The 17792-nt window shown below is 41.0% G+C and overlaps 2 protein-coding genes across 3 annotated transcripts; both read left to right on the plus strand.

The window, feature by feature from the left end:
* The first annotated feature begins 846 nt into the window (after positions 1 to 846).
* On the plus strand, positions 847 to 7921 carry LOC114849368 (plasminogen-like). The gene is made up of 8 exons (XM_029140747.3): positions 847 to 950; positions 2201 to 2357; positions 3927 to 4051; positions 5458 to 5593; positions 5758 to 5882; positions 5943 to 6078; positions 6265 to 6389; positions 7125 to 7921. The coding sequence occupies exons 1-7, from the start codon at positions 902 to 904 to the stop codon at positions 6377 to 6379; spliced, it is 843 nt and encodes a 280-aa protein (XP_028996580.1). The 5' UTR covers positions 847 to 901; the 3' UTR covers positions 6380 to 6389; positions 7125 to 7921.
* A 137-nt stretch (positions 7922 to 8058) lies between these two features.
* LOC114849362 (plasminogen-like) lies at positions 8059 to 14355 on the plus strand. 2 transcript variants are annotated; one of them, XR_008693948.1, is made up of 14 exons: positions 8059 to 9167; positions 10472 to 10548; positions 11227 to 11383; positions 11534 to 11658; positions 11741 to 11861; positions 11951 to 12069; positions 12154 to 12310; positions 12402 to 12526; positions 12693 to 12813; positions 12893 to 13011; positions 13251 to 13413; positions 13594 to 13718; positions 13900 to 13954; positions 14051 to 14355. XR_008693948.1 is itself a non-coding variant. In XM_029140736.3 (13 exons), the coding sequence occupies exons 1-12, from the start codon at positions 9148 to 9150 to the stop codon at positions 13706 to 13708; spliced, it is 1419 nt and encodes a 472-aa protein (XP_028996569.2). In that variant the 5' UTR covers positions 8059 to 9147; the 3' UTR covers positions 13709 to 13718; positions 14051 to 14355. The 2 variants fall into 2 exon arrangements, 1 of the variants encoding a protein (XP_028996569.2); XM_029140736.3 differs by lacking the exon at positions 13900 to 13954.
* Positions 14356 to 17792: the final 3437 nt, after the last annotated feature.

Below are 17792 nucleotides of genomic sequence, written 5' to 3' on the forward strand. Positions count from 1 at the left end.
TCCTTTACACCAAACCTGCCCATCACCTCCTCATCACCTCTGTTCCACTCACCAACATGTTCATTAAAAGACTGTTCCAACCACTACCCTCTCTCTTCTGGGGATACGCTCTATGACCTCATCAAACTCACTCCTGAATCTCTAACTCCCCTTCAACTTGTGGAACATACCCACTGTCTATAGTACATTCAACATCACCCCTTAAATTTCTAACTTTAGGCTCATCATCCTGTTTGAGTCTCTTTTCACCTCTAGAACACTGTTCACAAACTTCCCCTTCAGCATTGCTCCTACCCCGTTCCTCTTCCTATCCACACCATGGTGTCATGGTACCAGTGTGTATCCTCCTCCAATACTATGTGCTTTGCTGCCCACATCGTCTCCTGCACACGCAGAACATCCAGCTTCCTTCTCTCCATCATGTCTGCCAATTCTCTGCCTTTTTCTCACGATTTGCATATTTGTTTTACGCCCTTTAACCCTCTTTATTCATCTGGGCATGTAAGGGATTTTTCCTCAAATATCACAGAATTGACAGATGCATTTTTAACCTGTCGACCAGTCTGCAGTTGTCAAGGCCACTTAAATTTGTTTGTGCTACAGAGGTTCTTTGGCATCAGGTTTTGTTCGCCTTTAATCTCATGGTCCAGTTACTGTAAACTGGAACTCGGTTCAATCAGGGACTGACGGATCAGAACATTGATTCTGGCTACTGACTTGTTGATAAGAAAATTGAAAGACAACCTTCAAACCAGCTCTGACTGCAGTAATAGAAGATGTTGAAACACTTCATGACAATGATTAACTAATAAAGGTGTTCCCGTTTGCCTCGCTGGTATATTAGATTCCAGGTTCCTCTGAGACGCATTCGACTAGAAGCTGCTCGTGAAGGAGCATCGTGATGAACGTGTACAAAGCAGTGTTCCTCCTGGGAGCCGTGATCTGCAATGGTAAGACACATCTGTAAATGATCATCATCCCAAAATATATAAGATCTGGATGTGAAATAGAAATGTGTTTTATTCCTAAATCACATCAAACTACCCTAATTTCTGTATAGGGTTGTTTTATTTAAAAAAAGAACACAATTCAAACTACATAGTGAATTTCCTTCCATTTTCCATTTCCTAATGCGGAGTCACGGGGGTGCTGGAGCTTAACCCAGCTGACTATGGGCGAGAGGCAGGGTACACCCTGGACGGGTCGCCAGTCCATCGCAGGGCAACACAGAGACAGACAACCATTCACACACACACACTCACAGCTACGGGCAATGGAGAGAAGCCAATCAACCTAATGCATGTCTTTGGATGTGGGAGGAAGCCGGAGAACCCGGAGAGAACCCACGCAAACACGGGGAGAACGTGCAAACTCCACACAGAAAGGCACCAGGGCCGCCTCTGGGAATCGAACCCAGAACCTTTTGCTATGAGGCGACAGTGCTACCCACCGTGAATTTCCAAAAGAACCAAAAACTATTGATAATACAAAGCCGACTGTACAGTATATAGCAGAGGTGTCAATGTGCAGTCTTGAGAGCCAGGCTCCCTGGTTTTCCAACTGTCCCTGCTGATCATCTTGCACAGGTGTCAGTTAGCTTATCCAGCTGCTGATTGACTTAACATGCCTGCTCAATGTAAGCAGCAGGCTCTAGGAAAGAGTTGGACTGGTTTGAGTTTTGAAAAAAAAACTTCTTAAGGTATATAAATATCTTAAAAAGTCTGAAATATGCAAAATAGATGGAGGCAGTTGAATTAATTTGCAATGCGAATGCAATTTGTACATTTTAATTTTAATTGTAGCTAAAAGTATGCAGGACTAGTTGGATGCCAAAATACGTATGGAAGAAAAATAGAGAAACAATACTGTGGATGCTGTATGCATTTACACTGATCAGTGTTTGAGAGTTTATTGTTTAATACATATACAGATGGGTAGATCACAAACATTTTGTTCACTCCTGTGTTTAAAAATTAGGTGAAATTTTATATAATTAGTCAGACACAGCATGGGAAGAGTAAATGTGCTTGATTGTGTTCTTAAATAAATGTGCTAAATTAAAGTTTTATTGGTTTGTCTCAATATTTCTTCATTTGACTCTGTGACTTAACTGCAGGTGGATGGTTTAGTACGGAGTTAAAATTGAAAGAAATCTCAAAATAGTCTTTTCATAATATTTTACTACTATGTTCTTCTTCAGGTGGTTCCACCGTTCACTCACAGCTGACGTGTGCTTTCGGTGATGGCACAGGATACAGAGGCACGATTGCTGTAACCTGGTCTGGAAAAAAATGTCAGAGGTGGTCGGATCAGTGCCCACACCAACACCACAACAGTCCACAGGACAAACCCAACAGGTTAGAGCGTGCGTGTGCGTTCATGTGTGTGTGTGTCCTTGTATTCGGGTGAATGAATGTGAATGCAGTGTTAAAACGCGTTGAGTATCACTGGGTAGAAAAGCACTGTACAAGTGCAGGAACATGTACCATTTACCATTTTTGAGAACAGGGGCCTCATGTACAAAGGGCACTTACTGTACGCATGAAAACCTGACATAGGTACATGTAGACTTGGGAGAGCGGGTACACTAGGGAGAGTGTGAGATGCTGTTAGAGAATTTGAGGTTTTATACAATTAATTAATTAATTAAAACAATTAATAAAACCTTTAGAGATTAAGTCACTAATTATTATTATTATGATTAAGATTATGCTGCCTCTCCAACCAGTGATGTCCTAGAAGACCTAAAGATGAAATTAAATAATATAACTGATTGTAAAACTCAGTTTCAGATACATCAGTTATACTGCGAAAACTTTGACCATGCCAATAAATGTGGTATAGTTTTAGCCAACCAATTAAAAAACAATAAGGAAAAACAAATCATCCATTCAATAACTAATAAAAAAGGGAACATTACTCATGATCCCTATGAAATAAATGATACCTTTAAAAACTTTTACCAAGAGTTATATACGTCCCAAGTAGATCCCTCCACCTCAGCCATAGAGGCGTTTCTGGATAAACTAGAACTGCCAAAGTTAAAGCAAGAACAAACCATAAGACTCATTGTTGTCTTTGACACAACTACATGAAGCTCTGCAGGAGATGCCTAATAAAAAGGCTCCAGGACCAGATGGATTCCCAACTGAATTTTATAAGGAGTTCTGGTCCATGCTGGCACCCAGCTTTTACAAAATGGTTGGTAAAGTTAAACAACAGCATTCATTACCCACAAATATGAATCCAGCCTTCCTAAGCCTGCTCCAAAAACCAGGAAAATACCCTACACTTCCAACAAGTTACAGACCAATTTTACAAATAAATGTAGATTTAAAAATAATGTGTAAAGCACTTGCTAGAAGATTAGAAAAAATGACTTCATATATAATTCACTCACTGACCAAACAGGCTTCATTAAAGGTAGAAAGTCAACAAACATGAACAGATTGATCAACTTAATTGATTATGTCACCACCCATAAATTAGAGTACAAAGTGGTCTCCTTAGATCCAGAAAAAAGCTTTTGACAGAGTGAACTGGAAGTTTCTTTTAGCCATTCTGCATACATTTAGCATTGGAAACTTGTTCATTCACTGGATCCAAATATTATACATGTCAGCAAACGCAGTCAGAACAAACAGCCAGACCTCACCAAGGTTTAGTCCTCATAGAGAGACCAGCCTGCACTCAATTCTACGCTGAATAGGATGCACAAAAGAAAACAGGCAAGACTCGAACTTACAGTAGTAGAGGTTGATGCATTTCTATTAACACAGTTTTCAGGATTTGAACTTACCCCAAGTTTAGTATGAAATCTATGCAAGTCTTTGTACATGAGGCCACTGTAGAACGAAAAAAAGAGAAGAAAAAGAATCCAAACAATATTGTGTGTTTATCTCAATCACAGTAAATTTATTTTTCAGCGGCCTTGAAAGCAACTACTGCCGTAACCCTGACGGTGAGCCGAGGCCCTGGTGTTACACCACTGATCCCAACACTCGCTGGGAGTACTGCCTGGTACCAAGATGTGAGAATTCACCTGGAATAGGTGAAACTGGTTAATAATGATGATTTTAACTCTAATTCTAAAAATGTATTATTTATTGGTGAAGCATTGAGCTAGTAGCAGTTTACAGGAATGTTTGTCATTTTTGCTTCACAGAGGAATGTTCACAGGTTCTTGTCTGAGTGCAACAACCAAGTTCAGTACAACTATATGACACTATTATTGATGCATTGTCATTCCAAAAGCATCAGACTTGCTAAGAGCAGAGTTTATAATAATAATAATAATAATAATAATAATAATAATAATAATAATAATAATAATAATAATAGTTCTAGAAAATATGTTATATTTTGTGTTTTGACAGATATATTGCAGTAGAGTAGCCTAATAAAAAACAGTGGCAAACAGGGAAACTTTAAACACGATTGATACTTTGCCAACTATGACTCAACTGTAGTTATGGGGTGCCAAATGTAAAAGGAGCACCTATAACTAGTTTTCTCACATTAAATTTAATGACACAACATGTTTTCTTACGTTTAGTTAAATGTGCAAAAGTCTAAATGTTAATGTTAAATGTAAATGATAAATGTTCAAAGTAAATGTTAAATGTTAAATGCTAAATGTTAAATGTTAAATGTAAATGTTAAATGTTAAAAGTAAATGTTAAATGTAAATGTTAAATGATCGCCGAGTGTAAAACTGAATATTCATGAATGTGCAAGTAGACTCCACCCCTAACCTCAAACAGCGCTGGTCTCAGATCAGAGACGCGAATTGAAACACCTCAAACAGTGCGCGCAAACCCCGCCCACATCTGATCTGGAAACTTTTGTTTTTAGCCTGGACGTAACTTCGGCTAGCTAGTATAGTTAGCCAACTAATTCTCCACCGGCGCCACAGAAATATTCTTTTTAAACCTACTTGACTCCTCATTAATGGTGTTTACGACAGAACGGCAGTTTGAAGCGGAGCCTCAGCCCGCACACCTGCCGTTACAGCCCGTTCAATCTCCCCCAACGGGAGGGAGTCGGAGCATGATGGCTTCGACTTCAGGTTTCTCTCTGGTATTTTCGTGCACCGATCCAGAGTCAGATGTGGGCGGAGCTATGCGCTATACTGTTTGACGTGTTTGAGTCCGCGTCACTGATCTAAGATAATAGGGGGTGGAGTCTACTTAAATATTCAGTTTTGCACACGGCGATCCTTTACATTTATATTTAACATTTACATTTAACATTTACATTTAACATTCAACATTTACATTTATATTTAACATTTACATTTTGACTTTTGCACATTTAACTAAATGTGAGAAAACATGTTGTGTCATTTAGTTAAATGTGAGAAAACTAGTTATAGGTGCTCCTTTTACATTCAGCAGGTAGGTGGATGTAGGTAGGTGCATGGTTCATGGTTGTTATTAACTTACATCATCTTCTCAGAGCTGGACTGCACAACTGGTGATGGCGGAGCGTACAGAGGCAGCATTGCTGAGACTTGGACCGGAAGAAGATGTCAGAGTTGGTCGGTTCAGAGCCCACACGAACACAGTTACACCCCACAGAACTACCCTACAAGGTAAGCTCCGTCAGAGTATGGCGGACAACATGTTAGAGAGCTGATGCTAAAATGCACCATCATTCTGTAGAGAACAGGAGAAACCATGAACCAGAATCAAACCAAAAAACAATTCTGTCTATCCTTGTTTCTTCATATTAATCACTAATACTTTATTTTTTCAGTGACCTTGAAAGCAACTATTGTCGTAACCCTGATGGTGAGGCGTGGCCCTGGTGTTACACTACTTATGACGGCATTCGCTGGGAGTACTGCAATGTGCCAATGTGTGGGATTTCATCTGCACCAGGTATAATGAGGATTGTTTTTGATTAATCCACTTTTTTACTAAGTTCCACCATCTTCCCAGAGCTGACCTGCGCATCTGGTAATGGTGAAGCGTACAGAGGAACGCTTTCCAAAACTCGGTCTGGGAGAACATGTCAGAAGTGGTCGGATCAGGCTCCACACTCACACGATTATACAACACAGAAGTACCCCAGAGGGTAAGAATAGTTGAGAATAATCAGTCAAACTCGGACGCACAAGTTGCTAGAGAGCGACTATTGGAGGAACTTTAGAGAACGTATAATACTACATGATTCAGTAAAGAACAGGAGAAACCATGGAAGAAAAAGACAAAATTCTGTCTTTAAGTGTGTTTGTTTAGTCACAGTATGTCTGCTCTTCAGAGGCCTGGTAGGCAACTTCTGTCGTAACCCTGACAACTCAAAGAAGCCCTGGTGTTACACCACTGACCCAGACCTTCGCTGGGACTACTGCACTGTGGCGAGCTGTGGGAAATGACATGGAACAGGTGACCAATTAATGATTTTAACTCCAAGCATTTAGATTTATCATTAGGTATAGGCTGAAATACAAATAGTCTGACTGACTGAGCAGTGTTTGTCACCAACTGGTCAAAATGTTTAGATACTTTTATCACCAGGTGTGTTTCAAGATGAATGTTGGTATTAGTTTTTACCAATCACCAGCAACCAAAATGAACCAACCATGAACCATTGATTTCCTGTTCTCCTTAACAACCACTTCAACAGAAGCTTGTATAAATTGAAACCTTTAGCAATGTTCATCCATTCATCCACTGTAAAGAAACAGAACCAGTTTATACTGTGTTAACTTCACAGGTTGTCAGGATTAAATATGACAAGGTTGCATTGTTGTTTCGATTGAGAGCACAGTGTAAAGTAATGTGCCATTTACCAAACCAATTAATTCTAGAATGGTAAGAAGAAACCTTCTTACCACTCACTGGACTGGGTGAGCTATGCGTACTGTTTGAGGTGTTTGAGTCCGCGTCACTGATCTAGGATCATAGGGGGTGGAGTCTTAAATATTCAGTTTTACACTCGGCTATCATTTAACATTTACATTTATATTTATATTTAACATCTTGACTTTAGTTAGTGATATTGTTATAAATTGATTTCGTATGGTGACACTAATTCTTCAATAAGGGTAAAAGATGTTTCAGATGTGTTGTCCCTTTAATATGCCAAATAGAAAAATGTATTGCCTTTTTGTTTTGTAGGATGTCTGGACCGTTCCAAGGAGGAGGGTGTTGGCAAAGAGTAAGCGAAGATCCAGTAATTTTAAGAAAATCCCTCCAGGCTGACAGAGATGTTCTCATGCTGATATTCTGGTAGCAACTATGGTGTTTGATTTTGGTGCTGATCCATGGTTAATCTTTAATGTCTTCATAAAATGTCTGTTCAATTTCTAACCAGGAGGAGTCTGTTGGACTGGGTTTTAACCATTGGTGTAATTTTAAGGTGATTCTTAGCTTGTTTTTCCATATAAAATTGTGAGATGGATGAATCCAAAGCCAAAAAATCCAAAAAATATCACAAACTAGAATATGCACTACGACAGAAAAATCATCATTCCTGGAATTTTTCCCCAGTGACATGTGCAGCCCTGTCTGGTCCGTCTATGCAGGCTAAACTTTGGGGAGGTTTGAACCTTCCTAATGACTGTGGCCTGTAACTAAAGAAGCCTGTTTGGTCAGAGTGATTTATATATAGAGTAATTTTTCTAGTCTAGCAAGCGACTCACTGGAAACATTTTTCTTTTAAAAGCTGCAACAACTGCACACACTGCAAAGCGTTTCATAGCATTTCATTCAGACGTACATTAGGCAGGTCTTTGGTAAATAATCAAATATGGTATTTTATTCAATGATGATGTTGCTCATTTAAGTGTATTGTGTCAATGAATATAATCTGTCTACTACACCTTCAGTAGATGCAAAAGTCACAGAGCTCAAATGATATAATATCATGTTACTGAAACCGTCATGTTAATAAATTTAAAATCCAAGTTCCTTGACATTACCTCAAATGTGTTTTTTTATCTCTATGTTGTTTTTGTTTGTTTGTTTGTTTGTTTTTTATAAAAGATAATTACATAACAACCGATTGCAGGGCATATTGGGAAATGTGTGTTCTGGTCTCAAGGCTGGATTGTTGTATATTTGAGGTGCGCGATTCATGCCATAGCTACGGTAGTAGTGTTGCGATCACTGAAAAGAGTGGAGAGACTCACTCTAGTAAACAATGGAGATGATATTAGGATTAATGTCTTTACAAAAGTAAATTTAAGAAATATGAAATTTACAGTGTATGTTTGAAAATATGCACTGATGAAATGTATAAAGAGTTAATTGGCCTCTATTCTAAACTTTGAATAAAATGAGTTCTTCAAATTAGTACATCACCGGTCCTTCACAGTTCTACTAAGTACTTCATGGACTACTACCACAGCAAATATCAACCTATTTCACTGTATAGTTTTGGAGGAATATATTAGTAAACTGTCTTACAGTCAGTTGATTTGATATCAATAGCTGAACTTTGATCTTCAATAAAATGAGTTCTGCAAATAGGTACATCACCGTTCCTTTACAGTTCTATTTAGTACTTCACGGTGTTAAGTGCCAATAGGTGGCCCTGTTTCTTTTGTGCATGTGTGTGTGTCCTGTCCTCTGTGTGCAGTTCGGGGGCGGCGTGACGTCATCCATTTACACCTGTGCCGCCGTGTCTATAAAGGAAAACCCACCTGGATGCAGGAAGAGGAGGACACACGGACAGAGAGAGATGGAGAGAAACAGCTGACAGCAGAGAGAGCGCAGCGGTGGCGTGTGTCACGCCGGTGAATTGTGTAGTGAGTGGGAGGAAAGTAAGCGAATGGTCAGGAGCCCCTTCACACTGCACCACGTAGCTTTGCTCAGTGTTAAAGACACTGGGCGAAGCAGTGGTGTCCCCTTCTGTGTTTGTAGTGTTAGGTAGAATTGTCCTTAATGTTTTCTTAGCATTGCCTACTGTAGGTTAGATTTAGAGTTAGCTTTGTGCTTGTATTAAGTCCTTTGATTTGGCACCACCGGGCAGTCATCCTTTCCTGTGATATCTGTGTGGGGAAAAGAAGGAGTGAATACAACATCTTGGTTGAACTTTCCAAGGTGTTTCAAAACGTCAGCGCTACTAAACAAGCCCAGAAAGGAAACGGGCTGGAATCTAATTTAATTAACTCGATCACAAATAGTGAGTCAATTAAGGATGGTTGGTGCTCTGTCCAGGTTTGTGTGTTTGTTTGCTGATTGTGTTAGGTTCTGTTGTTTGCATGTTTGGTGTTCTTAGTATTGTTTATTTAGTTTCCTGCTCTGCAGTGATCTTTAGTTTACCAGTGAGTTTTATGTGATAGTTTGCATGGTTTATTTCTGGCCTATCCTGCATACGCAGCGTCCTTGGTTCGTATCGTCCTCTGTCTGTATGTTTTATTTATTAAATCATTTAATGTCAGTCCTGTCTGTGGGTCGTGCATTTGGGTCCTCCCTCCCAGTTCAGTTTGTAGGCCTTTGTAGCCTGTCTCCCCGCTCAGGGTGCGTGTTTTAGAATACCGTTCAGTCCAGTTCGACCCTCGGTTGTAACAGTAGTATACTGTTCCGAGTCTAGTTTGACCCTCGCCTGTAACACATTCGGTTTCGATGCAAACTTGATGAACATATATAAAGAAAATAAATCGATTAGGAAAAACAAGAGTACAATACAGATCAAAAAAGCTGTAAATTTTGCTGGAGCAGCAGCCGCGTCACTGAGTGAGACAGACCGTGGACAAGGTCACAAACAAGGTCCAGCTTTGTCCTGGGTGCAGGAGGTGAGTGAGACAAGGGTCCTGGCAAAGCTGGCATCTGTTCTGGACCATGAGTCCCACCGTCTGCAGGAGACGCTGCGGTTAATCTATCTTTTGCACTGTACCACCAGCTGCTTCTTTAGTGCATTTACAGCGATACTTCACCGCTGAAAAGCAAATTGTGTTATAAATATTTGACATTTTATCAGCAAAAATGTGCAACATCATTTAAGATCATCAAATGTTAATTGGGGCAACTGTAAAGTGCAGTTTGCATGATGTGATCAGACCCATCAACTGGACACATCAATATAAAACCACCTTCACAGAATAAAGAGACACGTCAAAAAAAAAAAAAAAAATATTTCATTAATATATAAAAAATTGTTGACGTTCCTGGTTAAATGCATGATTCATTCATTTTAATATATAATAGTTCAGAACGGATTTGAATCTGAAGTTTTTCTACTCATGCAGTTTCTGGATTTGATTCAAGTTTAGGAGTAAATCAACGCACGTCTTTAATCGAGGCCCGAGGTCACGTGGGTTGGAGTTGGAGCTCACTGTTTGCTCTCCACCTCCAGTTACCGTAAACCAGGCAAATGTTTTCAGGGTCAGAGCACAATTCCAGTAAAGGGCATTTTGAGAAAACACAAAATGTGAAAAAGGTTGTTGGACTGTATTTTATCATGTCTGATGATGACAAATATTGTGTAATACTTGTCTTAATTTAAACCCTAATCTCTACAGGCTGTCAGTGAACTGTAGGAGCTTCACCATGGACCTGCACAAAGCTGCTTTTCTCTTGGTAGCTGTGATCAGCACTGGTAAGATACAATGAGGTTCACATTATACCTATGACCAATAACTAGATGACTCTAAACTGGTCTGCTGTGCACTACCGTTCAGTTTGGGGTCAATTAGAAATGTCCTTATTTTTGACAGAAAAGCACTTTTTTTGCAATGAATGATTCAGAAATACACTGTTTACATCACTAATGTGGTAAATGACTTTTCTAGCTGCAAATGTCTGATTTTTGCTGCAATGTTTACTTGTGTGTGTATAGAAGCCCATTTCCAGCAATGTAATGGTACAATGCGTCTGCTCATTGCGTCAGAAGGCCCAGATTTGACAAGATTTGAGCAAAGTTTGAGGATTAAAAAATACTACTTCAAATACTAATTATTATTTTTAACCTTTTCAATAAGACTATATTTTCCATTCATTTTACAACTCATGCTGGTAAATAAATGTGTGACTTTTAATGGAAAACACAAAATTGTCTGGGTGACCACAAAAATTTGATCCGTAGTGTACATCCATAACAGACACACGCAGTTGCTCAACTCATTACTAACTTAACATTCTTTTATGACTGTCAAATATGTTCTTTGATCTTCAGACATGTCTTACTAAGCAACAACTTTACTGTGTTTAGGTGTGTTTTCACAGTTTTGTAAAGAAAACTCACTTTGACTGTTGTTTTATTTCCACTACGCGGCAGTGGGTTCCACCGTCGTCCCAGAGGTGACTTGTGTTGTGGGTGAAGGCGATACGTACAGAGGCAAGATTTCCTGGACGTGGTCTGGAAAAACCTGCCAGCGTTGGTCTTCTCAGACGCCACATCAGCACAGCCGGACCACCAGCAACTACCCCAACAAGTACGAGCCCCCATGTAAAATCATACTGGAACCAGTGGACAAAACAGTGACAACATAACAAGATAAACCCACAGAACTATGAACATGAATATAGGCAAAGGTAACATTTGTCCTTATCTTTGTATTAACCACAGTTTATTTACTTGTCAGAGGCCTAGAAAGCAACTACTGCCGTAACCCTGACGGCACAGAGTTGCCCTGGTGCTACACCACCGACCCCGACACCCGCTGGCAGTACTGCAGCGTGCCGAGATGCGTGAACTCCCCTGGACCAGGTGAAACTGTGGTAGACGAGGATCGAGTATTGGGCCAAGCAGTGAACTGAGGGTGGTTTGACCTGTGTCCTGTGTTTGACAGAGGAGTGCATGCTCTACAACGGTGAGAGCTACAGAGGGAAAATCCACACCACCCAAAACGGCGTCACCTGCCAGCGCTGGGACTCCCAGACTCCTCACAAGCATGACTACACCCCCAGCGCGTGAGATCCACACGAGCAACGCCTGAATCACCATGAAGAAAAAGGAGGAGTTTGTGACGTTTTTAACCAACAGTTCGTCTACGTTTTAGACACCCAGAGAAGCCTCTGGAAGAAAACTACTGCAGGAACCTGGGTGGAGAGCCCCGGCCTTGGTGCTTCACCACCAACCCATCCAAGCGATGGGACTACTGCGCTGTACCTCTCTGCTGTAGGTCCACCTGGTTTAATGTGCTTCCTTCTGCATATTTATTTTGTTATCTGAATGTTTGCAAATAGTTTTTTTATGCTGCAGTAAATCCCACCGTTGTGTCACACCTGACCTGTGCCAACGGTGACGGTGAAGCGTACAGAGGCTCGATTTCCTGGACGTGGTCTGGAAAAACCTGCCAGAGTTGGTCATCTCAGACGCCCCATCAGCACAGCCGGACCACCAGCAACTACCCCAACAAGTACGAGCCCCAGTGCCACGATTCCTACGTAGAGTACTGTATGTTTGTCTTCATCTCTGCATTGGTCTGTGTTTCTCTTTGTATTCATCAGAGGCCTAGAAAGCAACTACTGCCGTAACCCTGACGGCACAGAGTTGCCCTGGTGCTACACCACCGACCCCGACACCCGCTGGCAGTACTGCAGCGTGCCGAGATGCGTGAACTCCCCTGGACCAGGTGAAACATGCTTTAATGAGGATTCTACACTAATAGAAAAGACAGGACTTTAATCCGCATTTTAATGAAGATTCTACACATAGAATAAAATAGAAAAGATAGGATAAATTGTGCGGCAAAGCAACCAACTGATGGCGGTTTGAGCTTTGTGGGTGCTTCTTTACAGAGGAGTGTATTCACTGCAATGGTCTGGACTACAAAGGAAAGATCCACACCACCCAAAACGGCTTTACCTGCCAACGCTGGGACTCCCAGACTCCCCATGAGCACAGCTACAGCCCCAGCGCGTGAGACCGCATCAACACCTCTTGGCATTTTGGAGCGTTTTTATAAGCCACAAGCTGAACAAAAGTCAAACTCTTTTAGACATCCAGAGAAGAATCTGGAGGAAAACTACTGCAGGAACCCCAGTGGAGACCCCCAACCTTGGTGCTTCACCACGGACCCATCCAAACGATGGGACTTCTGTTCTGTTCCTCGCTGCAGTAGGTCCACACATTTAAACATGCTTCTATGGAACTACTCAATACAATCCCAGTGTAAAATACCCCCCCCCCCCCCCACATATACACACCACCCATTCCCATTAGGCTGTATTTAACATATCACAAATATTTTGTCTTAAAATGCAAAACAAAGCTACTACTTGCATCTGTTTTTAGTGTTTCTGCATTGCGTTGCTCTCTCCATCTCTATCACCAAGCATTTTATCTTATCACCTCAGCATCTGAGCCTCCCACCATCGTCCCAGAGCAGATCTGTACCACTGGTAGAGGCCAAGCGTACAGAGGAACGATTGCAGTGACAGAATCTGGAAGAACGTGTCAGAGCTGGTCGTCTCAGACGCCGCACCAACACAACCGCACCCCAGAGAACTACCCCTGCAAGTAAGAGCTGCTGCTTCTATTCTCATTAGAGCGATGGAGGAATTGATGTGGATGAGAGCTGCAATACTGATCAAAAGCAGACGTAAGGGGGAAGCGTAAGCATGAATCCGAGCTCTTGTTCACTGTTCCACCTGGATCTTTGTGTTGTCCTGTGTTCATGGCATTACGTTTACTTGTCAGTGACCTAGACAACAACTACTGTCGTAACCCTGACAACGAGAAGAGGCCCTGGTGCTACACCACCGACCCTGACTCTCGCTGGGAGTACTGCAACGTGCCGAGCTGTGAAAATTAACCCGAACAAGGTGAAATTACTTTTAATGGTTATGCCTTTCATTTATTTTTGAAAAAAATGAAGGATGAAACACATGTTGGATAGTTATGTGTGGTTATGTGCACCCAGAACCAAAACCTTTTTAGATGAGCTGGTCTAGAGGTTCAGTAAATTCTTAGCCTTTTAAAACTATTTGCTTCCTGTTTTTACAGAAACTGTTATCAGATAGTTAATAATGCACAGATGTCCAGGACTAAATATGACAAGGTCTTAAGTCTCCAATTCGCTTGCGTGAAGTTGCATCTACAGCATCTTGGCTGTGTTTATGGACCTTTTTATACGATCTCTGTCATGTTATTACAGAGACTGTGACCCCTCAGGACATTCCTGGGTTCAACCCTTGGACCTAAACTCACGTCTTTTTTGTGATGTACTGCCTACGAACGCAGGCGACTCACTGGAAACAGTTTTCTTTAAAAGCTGCTTGACATTGAATAAACTACAATACTTGTTTAATGAGCAAAAATATGCCTAATGTACATTTGAATGAATTGCTTATAGAACCAACATACTGTATATTGATGTCATTTTGAAACACTATGCAAAGAAAACCATGATGTTGTTAATTTGTTCAGTGCATTGTGATAATAAATACAATTTGTCTACTGCACCGCTGGTTCCTGGTCTTAAGGATACATTTACTTGCAAACCTCAAATGTAATTATCAGTACCATGTGTACAAAGCAGCTAACTATGGAAGGCCAAAATCCCAAATTAACCCTTTCATGCGCCTGCCCTGGACATTGACGTGGACATAGACATAGAAGCCTGTAAAACATGTAGATCGCATTATGAGGTGCCGTTCATATATAATTTAGAATGATCCTCTCACACGTGCAACGTTGGCTCAAGTACTGTATAGTCCTATAGTACTGTATCAGTCTCTACTAAGGACGCATCTACGCATGTTTCCTTTGTACATTTCGATCAACGTGGAATTAAGCGCAGGTGATTGAGTAGCAGACTTCGCCCGTGACATATAAATATGTTAATTCATTTAATTAGGGTGTGCGTCTGCGCAGTACGCCGAGCGGGACTGTGTGTGCAGGTGTTAATGCTGCAGGTTCTACACAGTAGCAGTGATTTGTCGACTGTGAAAGATTCGTTCAATATGAAGTAATCTTTTATATGATTCGGGAGGAACGAGTCATCTCAGTGAACGACTCGTTCAATATGAACTAATCTTTTATATGATTCGGGAGGAACGAGTCATCTCAGTGAACGACTCGTTCAATATGAACTAATCTTTTATATGACTCGGGAGGAACGAGTCCTTTCAGTGAACGACCCATTCAGTTCCATGCAGTACCTTCTCTCTCCACATGACAGCAGCTGCTTAAGCTCAGTCAGCAGGACCTGAAACAGAAATGATTCGCTCAGGACTTAGTCAACTGAGCGTCGTTGCTTAATAATTCGTTCTTTTGTCACGTGACAGCTGTAGATCAGCTACAGGATGTGTGGACTGATAAACAAGAAAATGAACAATGTCTGATATTTGACGTTCATATTTGTCACCCGACGCCCGATATGCATTAATTTATCATGGAATCATAATTAATTAGTGGTCTTTGATTCCTGTAGATGTGTGTAGTGTTATTGTGTATACTGTATAATGTACAGTGTGTTTGTAAATCAATACTTTCGAACAATATATCAACATGTTGATTTTGCATTATACTCTGCCACAACCAAAACATATAATAATAATAATAATAATAATAATAATAATAATAATAATGTTTTGGACACAATAAATGCACCAGGTAATATCTTTAGGGAACTTATTACTTTTTTATTTAAAAGTCTCACTAATTGTCAAAATAAGTTTTACTTTTACTTGTTCTCTACCAGTCGTCACGTGAAAGGCAGCTCGGACTGCACGGTTTAGTTCACCTTTCTCTTTCATCGTTCACAGCTCTTGTAGATTCTTGTAGACGTGTGTGTTGGAGAAATACTGCATTTAATCATTGAAACATTGTTGGAATTTATTTTGCTGATCTGCTCAAGCCTTGTTAGCTGTGCTATAGCCTTGAAGTTTTCTCCTTTCTGCTCTGCAAGAAATAGGGAGTACCAGTTGTAGCAATCCGTTATCTGATGTGCCCAATGCTTGCTTTGTTGCAGAGAATATTTCCTACGTACTGTGTGACTATGCACCTCCCAGAATGCAATACATATTATGAGCTGAATCCCTGTCTTCTCTTCAGTGAGAGGAAGTTGCCTTTGCTGTAAACTGCTCACTCCTTGCAAGTAAAATCCTGAAGGAGGTCTCGACTGATTGTGTCTGCTTTATTTAAGATTAAGAAAGGGAACTAACATTTTCCCTAACATAATTGGGGGCTCGTCCGGGATCCCAAGATCCTCTCTTGCCGGGACATCGAGTCGGCGACTGAAGTCTGTGCACAGCCAGGTTTGGAACCTGCAGAAAATCCTGGGAGGTGAATTCCTGCCCAGGTCAGACGTCGGCTGGTGGTCCGACGAGGCGAGGTGACGGGATCCTGAACCAGGGCCAGGACACAGATCAGGCGAGTATGAAAAGAGTAAATCCTAAGGTATCTTAAATTCCGTGAGTGGCTCACGAGGTAAAAGAAACTGGGTCTTCAGAAAAGTTCCCCGTGACGAGGTCACGAGGTAATAGGGACCGGTCCTCATAAGAATTCCGTGAGTGGCTCACGAGGTAAAAGAAGACTGGGTCTTCAGAAAAGTCCGTGACGAGGTCACGAGGTAAAAGAGGGACGGGGTCCTCGTAAAATAGATTAATGATAGTTTGTCTGATTGAAGCAGCGGCAGAGTGGAACCTGACGGTGTCAACGTAAACTCTGATCAGCTGGAGGTAAATCAGACTATAAATAAGGTGTTATTGTTTGTCAGTCTCTAAGTGAATTTTAACTTCTTAGAGGAAGTCTCAGAGACCTTTTGTGTTGTGTGTCTTGATTGATCAAAATTGAGAGGTTGGTTTACTGAGACAGCTGTGTCCGCAGGAACTAGTTCCTGTAAAGCTTGGCACATTCGATGATCTCTGTGAACGCGGTGACTGATCGTTGATCTCAATCCTCGTAGTGAACAAATTAAAGAACACTAAGGGTGAAAACCTTGAAGGTGATTCGAAATACATGTCTAAAAGACATTCTCAGTCGACTATAATAATATATATAAAACTTACCACAGTGGAAAAAGAAATTGGGATTTGATGGAAATTTTAAAAAAAAAGTGTAAAAAATTGGTGGATAAAATAACAGTGATAACTAAAACTGTTTAAAGAAAGAGATGGGGAATATAATAAAGGGACCAGTTAAAAATTCATGCTATATGCATAACAAAATACTAAAATACTTTATGTGGTGTATGAAACTAACAGTCTATGTTCAGATATTGAATACAAATCAATGAAATGAAGCAAAAGCAACAATGTTGTTGTAGACAGTGAAGAATGCTGTTTGGCAAGATAACAGTGGACAGAGAGGACGTGACAGAAAAAGGTTTAGAGGATGTGGTGGACGACCATTTAGGGTGAGAAAAGTGAGAGTGACGTTGATGAGGAAGAACCTCAAGTAAAAGTGTACTTATGTGAAACACTGCATGATTACCCACAAGTTACCCTAACCATATTTGTCAAAAAGGAAATGAAAAGAGTGTATGATTGGAATCCAAAACAAGTGTGAATACAGCTCAATGACGGTGTGAAAGATAATAGCTCTGAACTGGACAACCCAGACTGTGCCCACAGCCCACCTTAGAGGAAATCAAAAATCAGCAACAGCGTGCTCAAAGTTTGTTAGAGAGACGCTGCCCATACTGCACGGCTGAGGCCACAGAGCAGCTGACTGTCCACAGAATGATTCTGCTGGAGCAAAGTGATGGGCGAGAGGCCGATGGGGTTCCAGTACCAGTGTAGATAACACTGAGGAGGGAGGTGAATGCACTGACACACTCCACAATGAAGATACACACGCACGCACGCACACACAGACGCATTCACTGATGATGTCACAGCTAACTGCAATGAAGAACGCTTGTAACGCTTAGATTCAGAAATGATTTGACAATG

Source organism: Betta splendens, chromosome 24 (genome assembly GCF_900634795.4).
Source record: "Betta splendens chromosome 24, fBetSpl5.4, whole genome shotgun sequence".
Classification (NCBI taxonomy): Eukaryota; Metazoa; Chordata; class Actinopteri; order Anabantiformes; family Osphronemidae; genus Betta; species Betta splendens.